A 9,977-nucleotide genomic window follows, 5' to 3' on the forward strand; every position below is an offset into this window, starting at 1 on the left:
ACAACGTCCATGTAAAATAATGTTTTTCAATCTCAATATTTCTAGAATATCTTTTTTGTTTGTTTGGTTTGGTTTGTTTTTTTTTGTCCTGCTAATGCAAGTACAGAAACACTTACAGAATTACTTACAAACTAAGGTGGAAATTCAGTGTATGTTTACCTATCATGTTTGAAAGCTGAGGCTTATGTTTTCACTTGAGCTATGCCCACATGTCCATCACAGCTGACCACAGCAATGACAGCTCTAGCAGTCTGCTAGCAAACTGAACTGAACCAACAACCAAAAACCCTAAATAAACAGCAAAGTTCAAAAGAAGGTGACAGCCTCCAAGCAGAAAACTTCCCCTTTCCTTTCTCATCATCGAACCTCTGCACAAGACTGAATGAATCACCAGGAGGACACATGAAGCGCCGTGTAGGAAGCATAAAAGCAGGTCAAGGTTTAGATTAATAACAGGAGTTTATTCTCTCTTTTAGACATATGTCCTTGGGCATATGAAATACCATACGCAGTGGAATCGTAATTCAGGTCCGTCAACAGTGGGTATCACTATTAAAGTAACTGCCTTCTCCTTACATTCTAGCTACTGAATTCTAACACGTTCTTCTACACGTCTTCATATAAGAAGTGACAAATTGTCATTATTTGACATTATTCTTTCCATGGCATGTCAAAAATACTAAAATCCAAATGCATTTATTTCTAGCATTAAATGTTTATTGTCAGATATGTAGGAAAAGAACAGGTAAGTTCCTGTAATATTTCAGTTTCTGTTTCAATGTATCTTAATCAGCATTGTCATGCAGACCAAGAACCATGGGTTTTCCCTTATCACTGAGAAGCAAATAGTAGCTCTAAAATGCAGCTACCTGCTGCTTCATAATGGTGAGAACTGATACGTCCCACAAGAGAAGTATCCTTTTTTTCCATGCAAATACTTGTATTTTGGTAATTAATGACCAGAAACAGATCATTAAGAAACAAGCAGTAGCAGTAAGTCCTCTAAATCCCTGTTTTAAACTTGTTTTATTTGATAGATAATGCTGAACAGAACTAAACAGGATTCAGCTTCTTAGAAACCAAAAACCTGAGAGTGTGAATTTAAACATTTTTCTACCCAAAAAGGGCTTTGAAAATTTGTGTCATACTTCTGAAAACTCACACATCAAAATGGTCTTGTCAAACAGCTTTGAAATTACATGCCTTCTGCTTTCCTCTGTGGAGCAGTATAAATTTAGTCATTATTAGAATTAGTATAATTGTTCTCTAAGTGCTCTAGGAATAAAAGGTGAAATGAGCTCGGTGACTGCTTTTTCATTCCCATGAGAATGTACCACAGCAGAGAAAAGTGCAGGGAAGCTCAGTGATGCTTTGAAAACCCAAGGACTGGAGAATGAGTCCAGCAAAGTGGAACATGGTGTACTCACCATGTCTGTGTCACCATAGCTTACAGGCAGAGATGTTTGTTCTTCCAGGGAGGATACAGAAATCCCATAGGAAGAACTGCCCTCTGGAGGTGCCAACTGCTGTCTGTCAATTAGTGGAAGACTGGAGCTTTCAGCAAAATGACTGAAAACTAAAAGGGGGACAAATCCAGGGCCCCTGAAATCTAGTTCCCTGTGGACTCTGATCCATCATTTATGACTAGTCCTCATCAGAAAGATCAAGGCTGAAAGAAGAACCAAAGGAGCTGGTTTGAAAACACCACTAAACAGAGGGACGCTGTGCAGTCTCAAACTGGGAGGTCCCTGAGTGTTCACCAGTAGAACTGTGCCTTCCTCAGCAACCAGTGCTAAGCAACAAGAAGGAATCTTCTCGGTTTTGGTGAAGATATCCACAGCCTGTGTCTTTCAACAGTCCATGAGAAATCAGAGCATGTTTGGTAAGGTCTTGGAGCACACCTGCTGGTTTGGTGTCTTCCAAAACCCACCTAGGTTGTGCAGCTCAAGGCCACGATGCCAAGTGAACTGAGGCACACAATGCTGGAACATTCATGCAAGCATTTCCCAGTAACAGATTTGTTTCACTTCCCAACTCTGGCATGGTCCAGCCATCTTCCTCCAAGTCCAAAACCGGTCTGTGGTTTGGGGGACTGATTCTCCCAGGCTTTTCTAGAAACAGAGTAGACAAACCTCTGCCAGTTTGACTGGTCCTACTGGGTCCTCCAAGCCCAGCCCCTCAGAACCCTGCACACAGCCTAGCACCAGAGCCCACAATATGCAAAGGTTACTTCCATGACATGGAAACACGGCACTGATGAGCTTCCAGTTATCTCCAAATTACAGAAATAATGAGCAACAGGAGCACCACAAAGGTACGTGAGCAGACCTGAACTCCAAAAGGCAGTAGCACAGCTGTAGTGAGCATGGTATGGAGGCAGCTAACCCTGGCTGGTGGGCATATCAAGACCCAGCATCACTCACACCACGGCCATGGTTTGCTCTCCAAAGTGGATGCACTCAGTGAGGCAGACAGGGCAGGCCCTGCACCTGGGCATGGCAGTCCTGAGATACTGCAGTTGGAACTGAGGAGATGCTCACATCAAAATTTCTCACTAGATCTTCAGGTTGCTTCTATCACTTTATTTCATAGTCTACAACACGCATTTCAGAGACTACAAGACATAGCAGCATCTGTTTCCATTACTCTCAAGAAGTGAGGACACATCTCCCCGGCTCGCCTAGCATGGAAACACTGATAAACCATGCATTTTAAGTATCAGAAATAGGAATTAAGGATGTCTGTGCCTGCCTCATCAAGCAATTCATCCTTTTATGCTCACAGGTTGGTTTTTGTTAACTCTGTTCTCAGATCTGGCTAAACTTTTCAAGGTGAAGGTCTTTGTTTTCACTCGCAAGTTGGTTTTAAAATACAAACCCTCAAAAACCAAATTAACAATTACAGGAAGACATTCATCACAGAAAGAGTTTAAACTCTGTATGACTTAATAATAATTTTAAAAAAGAAGTAATCGCACACCAAGCCTTATAATTAACAGCAGTAAGTAATACAAATTAGAGATGCCAACACATTTACTAACTAAAATTGTGAGGGGGTATATATTAACTTTCAGAAATAGTTTAACAGACACCATTGCATTGAGTTACACCAATAGGTGCTGAAGCAAGCCCTTTCAACTTCCATCCACAACTTACTAACCACAGACTCACCATCACCAGCTAACACTTTGTGGAAGAGTCAACACCAGTAAGGTCTACCTTTGTTTTACAATGACATTTAGTGATTTTTAATGACATTAACTGTGAAAAGAATTTCAGCATTTTAAACATTCCACATTTTCATCACTTTTTGTCAGTCCTAGACTAATTACTCCCCTGTGAGCTGCACTACAATGTAGACCCTCTCTCTCCCCCCCACACCGCCTCACATGAAGGTTGCCGTCATCCTTTTTCATGCAATTCTCCATTCTTCCAATTTCAAAAAAAATATTTTAATAAATCACATTTTAATTCAAGAACTACTGCAAAATCAAGGCACCTGAAAACACCCCACAGCATCTCCAAGCAAAGCAGAAATGTGCGCAGTCACTGGGATGCAAACCCTGCACACCACTGCTGAGCTAAAGACATTCCTCCTCATTCTAAGCAAAGCCTCTTAGGTAGTTCTGAGCTGACTACTTGAAAACACAGCCTTACTTATTACATATAAAGATCTCTTTATTTATTGAATTTAAAGTAAAGCTTGAGGCTTTTGCAGTAGACCAGGCTTTGACAGGGTAAGTCTAATCCACCCCTGTGTCTACTTCCATTGCCTTTCTGAAGTATGAGGGTGAAGAAAGACCACAGCTATCTTCAACTACTAAAGAAATGCTTAAAAAATATATTGTGGTTTTGCTATATGAAACTTAAAAGCAACAGTTATGATCTTCCACAGATGTCTGCCTCTTGATCCACTCTGGCAGGACTGAAAACAAAGAACAAAACCCTCAAAATTGCAATCCAGCTTGATTTCAACAAGGTCAGATCACAAGCCAAGCACCAAATATGATTTGGCCCTAATATCGATGAACTGATTGCGCGCGTGTGTACGCACACCCTTTGCATTCCCACTCCAAGCCAGCTGCTGAAGAGCACTATATAAACACACCAAAATAGATGGGAAATGAGTGGCATGGAGCCAAGATCTGGGACCCATAAAAAAATGAAACAAACTGCCCAGCAGAAATGAAGAAAGATGTGACACAGAAGGAATTTTGTACTGCTTTTTGTAAGGAAAGCCTAATAAGAGCACTGAGGTCTTCCCAGAAATCATCCCTGAACTTTACAAAGGCAAAAGGAAGAAGAACAAGCTCATATGCAATGGAAACATGTGAAGCTGAAGGGCTTCACTGCATGCATTTTAAATGCCTTTTTCTCCCTGGAAAACATCCACTTTGGAAATGCCCTTAGCAATTTTTTAGCCAAGGGGATCCATTCCAAGACCACCCCACCCCACTCCCAGTAGAGCTCAGTTGGTGGTGAGCAAACCTAGGGGCTACCCCACTGTCCATGCATGGCCCTGGAGCAGCTTCTCGGCCATGGGGCTGCTGGAGCAGCAGTCCATGTAAGAAACAGAATAAGAAAAACCTCTGCTGCTCCTCCCCTTCCTGAACATAAGGTTTGGGCAAAAGTTCTCCTCCCTCTCTACAGTTTCAGCCCAAGTTTTACATTTTTCAGTCCTAGCAAAAGCAAGTCTATCCCACGAATACAACCCAGGTTCCAGATAACAAACTACCTGGGTATCTGCTTACACTGTGAAATACTCATTAAATATCAACCACCAACTGACTGTTAAGGGACCCATCTTGATAAATGCTATACAATAGGCGAAACCAAAAGAACTTCATGGTCTCCCTGCCTTGCTGAACGAGACCATCAGTCATTTTTAAGTGGCTGTTTGTTACATTGTTCTATCCAAGATATGTATAATCATAATGAATTGAGACAAAATTCCAACCTCTTTGCTTGAGAGCAATCTAAACTGAAAAGCACGTGACAGAAAGGATAGATTGATGGCCACTGCAAAATAACTCCCTTGAGATTAATATATTTTATCCCATTGGCGTTTCTAGTTGTAATTATACGCCAAGAATCCACTGAATGATGTTAGATGGGAAAGACCACTCAAGAGCAGTCACTTTCTTTCTAGGGAAAACTGCATTTGTTTGTAATAGATATGGAGGGGAGAGCCAACAACAAAAATCAAACATATCACCATGCTGCTAATATTATGACTATGCAAATAAAACTACAAAACTGCCCCAAAACATCTTCAAACGCATTAAAAAAACAAACACACAAACAAACAACAGAAAATGATTTCCATTACCAGACTTGAAAATAACTCCCCCAAAAAAGTGAAAGCTGAAAGGCCTATGAGTCCAAACTGCACCCAAAACCTGGGTAGCTCCAAAGTTAGATAAGATAGTTCAAGGGCTTGCCCAGCTGGCACTAGACATGCAATGGGTTAGTCCCCAGGTGCAGGATGTTGCCCTCTGCTGAATTTCATGAGGTCCCTGCCAGCCCATTTCTTCAGCCTGCCAAGGTCACCCTGAAGGGCAGCCCTGCCCTCATTGCATCAGCTGGGATCCACTGCACAGCACCAAGCACACAGACAGCACCCTCCTACACCCTGCTCCACACAGGAGTCAGATGAGGTGAGGGCACATCAGAGGTAGGAAGACTCCTAAGGCAAGGTGAGCTCTGGAGAGCTTATGATCTCCTTAGATGGAGTCCTTCCATCTAAATAGCTGAATCTAACTTGGCTCTTGTTTTCCATTGCTGGTTTTTAGTTTTTATTTTTAGTATTTGGTTGGGGTTTTTTTAGGAAATTATGTATTAGTCACATTCACTCAACAGTACTCCTTGAACTTACCGCATAGACCTTTAGAAAATAAGTAGTCATCTCCCAACACCACTGAATTCAATTCAATTCTGTTCTGTTTATCTTTTTTGAGCATTAAATAGCTTAGAACATCATTAAACCTGACCAAACAAACCACCCAGTACAATTTCTGCAGCCCCTATGTGAAACCACGGTGTGAGTGGGAGACTCTAACCAAGACCACTTGTTAAGTACAATGTAGACCTGCCTTTTCAATCTGAGCAATCTCTTCTCGCTTTCGTTTCATGCTGTGACCTCCTTTCAGTCCTGCCCACTTCTTTTTGGTTTCAAGTCTTGATCTTTACTTTTGGGACTTTCTGAGATTGATCATTCCTTCCTGTCAGTTTCCAGCTCCTTACCCTTGTCTCTCATCTCCATTCATCTGTATTCAACCACTGTAGACAGAAAAACTTGAAACAGCAGATTGAACAGAAAACTGCATGTGAGGCAGACCAACAAAGACCTCAAATACACCAACATACAGATGTTGTTTATAACCCCTATTATATACTGTCCTGGTTTGAGCCAGGATGAAGCCAATTTTTCTTTCTAGTGATTTTTTTTTTCCTTCAGTAAGCTTTCTTGTAACTAGCAACAGTGTGTTCTGCTAGGCTGATAAGACACTGGAATGTTTTTCTAACTACTGAGGCTTCAAGGCTGCACCTGCACTCTGCCGGCTCAGACACTATGGGGAGATCTGTGACCCCCCTGTAGGAGGCTGAGTTAGACAGACAGCAAAATTGGCCAAAGATATTCCATTCCATATATCTACATAAGCTCAAAGGAAGGTCAGAGATCACAGAAGACAACTTCCTTCCTTCTTCTTCTCCCTTCTCTTCCGTCCATGGGCGGTGTCCAGGGAGGACTCCGTTCATCCATCATCGTCGACCCTTAGGCTCGAGTTCTCTGACCCCCATAACTCTCTGCTTTCTCCAGCAGCAGCTCCGGGATTCCTCGGGACTCTTCCCAGTTCAGGGAAGTGCTGTGGGAGTTGCTGGGGTGGCGGGAGGCAAGAGGTTTTTGCCCATACCTGAATATATCTGTATATAATTGTATATATTTTCTTGTATGATTCATTAGTGTTTTAATTAAAGCTGTGTAGTTTAGTTTTCAATCCAGCCAAGTCTCTCTTTTTATCTCTCTCCTTCCCTACCTGGGTGGGAGGGGGAGGGGATTGAGAGCATTGTTGTTGGACCCGAGTCAAACGGTGACATATACTAACACTCTCGCATTAGCAATGGAAAACTTTTAGAACTTGGTTATCAAAGCAGCAATACAGTGAAAGGCTGAGGCAGGCGCTGAATAAAGTTCAATCCCTTTCCTCTGGGAGCCAGAACTTTATCAACCAAACAAAACAGTGACAACAGAGGAGCCCTGCCTAGCTCTGTTGCTTAAGTTTTCTGGAATCAGTTTGCCCAGAAGAGGAATTTTTAGCCTCAGACTTTGAATTCCTCCACATTACCACATTTTTTTCTCCTTCAGTGATGTAAGTTAATCATGGTGCTTTCCTAATGCAAAAGATTAACAGCTGATTCAGAGCTCTATATTTGCAAAGACTGATAAACAGAAAATATGTCAAGAAATAACTCAGTATCTCCTTATCTGCATGCATTTTGTGCAGCTTCTCCATCAGTACTCTGGGATATCATCAGCAGGACATGATAAGAGTGGAACTGACAAGAAGTCACCCTGTTCTGTTCTTTCTTCCTTCTGTCATCACTCTGCATTGAACGACAGAGGCAAAAGCAGAGACAGGAACAGAGGTCGCAAGGTAGTAATGTTGTATCTCACAGTCTTTCCTGAGAAATTACAGCCCCTCTCAAGGATCTGACAAATCCTTAACGTTTTTTGCCCTGGTAACACCTACCAAGCCAAATAGCTAAGATTGTCCTCTAGTCTGGCCCAGTTTCCCCTCAATTCAATGAAAAACATTAATATGCTATCATAGTACTGCTCTATGCTGTCTTCTGGACAGTATGAGGAGTCTGCAGTAACACAATGATATTATACGCAGTTTGGTCTTCACACCTTCTCACACTTTCTGCTAGTAAAGAGTCTCCCTGAGCTTGTAAATACAGGATTTTATTACTGCAGCTCCAGCAGATGCAAGCAAGGTTTAGATAGTATCAGTTTTTCACTCCGCTATTCATAGCCAGGAGGTCTGAGTGGGGAAGTGGCTGCTTCCCCCAACACGAGCCCTTCGTGATCTATCAGGCATCGCTATGGACAAGAAGCTGCCAAGACATCAGCAGTCCAGTCAAAGAGAAACTCCTTAAAACTTGGTGCACAGGTTTTAGCAGGCAACAACTGCTGACTCTTTTGTGGACATATAGGTCCAAGATCCCATAGAGAAACTGTACATTACTGCTGAGCTATTAATACCACTTGCTGATTTGATTAGGGTCTAAATCTGGCTCCTGAAAGCTAGAGGTGTTCTCTGGTACCTGCAGTATATAAAGCAGATGTTCTATGGATGCTCCTGAATTGCAGAATGTTTTGCTGGCTGGTATGTTTGGATACTGGATTCAAGGACATAGATGATTTCCTCAACTCTTAGGCTGCTTGTCAGTCTGAAGACAGCTAGATCAGCATGTTAGCTACCTGTTGTAAACGGGTAGCATACTCAAAAAAAGCACACTCAAAAAGGAATTAAACTTTTCAGTATCTAAATCAGACATTGATAAACTGTAAAACTCCTGAACCACTAAAATATCTGTAAAATTATAACCAAATATAACCACTATAAAATTATAACCAAATGATCGAGATAAATAAGACTCTTTGCCCTAGTAAACTACTTTGCTCACATGAACAGAACAACAAATTTAAGTTTCTGATATTCAACTGACGCTGTGCTTTTTGGAAAACCTGGGGGGGCAGGGGATGGGGTGCCAGTGTCTGCTACTTTTTTGATTATTCCCACTCCTGACTAGGATTCAGTGTATGAAGAAAGCTCTCTAGGAAAGGCATTTTCCACCATAACATATCCTTCCTTGACTAGTAAGACTTTCTAGAATGTCGTATATAACTTGAGTTGTTGTAGAACATCCCACCACCTTGCACCCATCATTATAATTTGCACCAGTGCAAATCCACAGGTACAGCCAGCTTTGTTTAAACATCCTTGGCAGGAATTGGTTTATGTACCATCCCAGCCAAAGCCAACAGTTCACAGTCACCAGCAAGTCAAGACTGACAAATGCCACGGCCTAGTGAATTTTATCACATTACAATGCATGAAGTCAGTAAAGCATAGAGATCCACTAACAGCTTCTTTCTTTTTAACTAGTACAGAAAATGTATGCTGTAAGACAGCCATCTCTCTGTGGTAAGAAAACAAAGCACCAAGATACACTTTCAAAGATATCATATCCTATTTGACTTCTATAATGGCATTTGCCAATGTGGCGTGTGAGGGCCACTCATCAATGTATTAAGCTTCACAGCCAGTAGCTGTATTGGAAGACAATAACTCTCTCATTCACCCTTCATCTTGGTTCAGGGAGAATAATGAAGACCACTATCCACCAGCACATTCAAACACCTGGCTTCAAAGGCATTACCTATTTCCCTAATACAATACTAGGTTTTTCTTTGAAATTCAGGTTTGGTCAGAAATTGTTGCATTAAACTACAGCTGTGTAAAGCTGTGTAAAGACAATACAGCATATGAAGTTCAAACCAGTTATTTCATCTATTATGTTTTGTAACACAATATCAATTTTTCATAATAGCAGCAATATGCACAATGCATATGGCTGTAAAAATGTCAACCAACTTTTATGGCTTTCCTCTTCATATGAATACTCAGTCATCCATTCGTCCCTAGGTCCACTTCAATCCTGAAAGAAAAGATAAAATAATTTGATAAGTTTTCTTAGATGTTCATTCATTTCTCAAATATTATTGTACATGTAAATAAAAAAAAACAACTAACCATGAACATCTGTTCCATAGTACAGAGGTCAGAAGAACAGTAAGCTCACGAGCTCTTTAAATAAAACTAGATGGATACAACAAAAAGTATTATTGGAGAAAGCTTTATGTTTCCTCTTAACTAGTTATTTTACTCAATGCTCTCAGTGTCTTTAATT

At 41.2% G+C, this 9,977-nt stretch overlaps 1 protein-coding gene across 1 annotated transcript in view; it reads right to left on the reverse strand.

Moving 5' to 3' along the window:
- The window catches only part of KLF12 (Kruppel-like factor 12), a 170,559-nt gene extending 160,827 nt beyond the window's left edge, over positions 1 to 9,732 (reverse strand). Inside the window, exon 1 of the mRNA XM_010003492.1 lies at positions 9,662 to 9,732. Coding sequence (XP_010001794.1) covers positions 9,662 to 9,682 — 21 coding nt within the window. The 5' untranslated portion in view covers positions 9,683 to 9,732. The remainder of the gene's footprint in view (positions 1 to 9,661) is intronic.
- Positions 9,733 to 9,977: the final 245 nt, after the last annotated feature.

The sequence above is a fragment of the Chaetura pelagica genome, unplaced genomic scaffold (genome assembly GCF_000747805.2).
Source record: "Chaetura pelagica isolate M959 unplaced genomic scaffold, ChaPel_1.0 scaffold106, whole genome shotgun sequence".
Lineage (NCBI taxonomy): Eukaryota > Metazoa > Chordata > Aves > Apodiformes > Apodidae > Chaetura > Chaetura pelagica.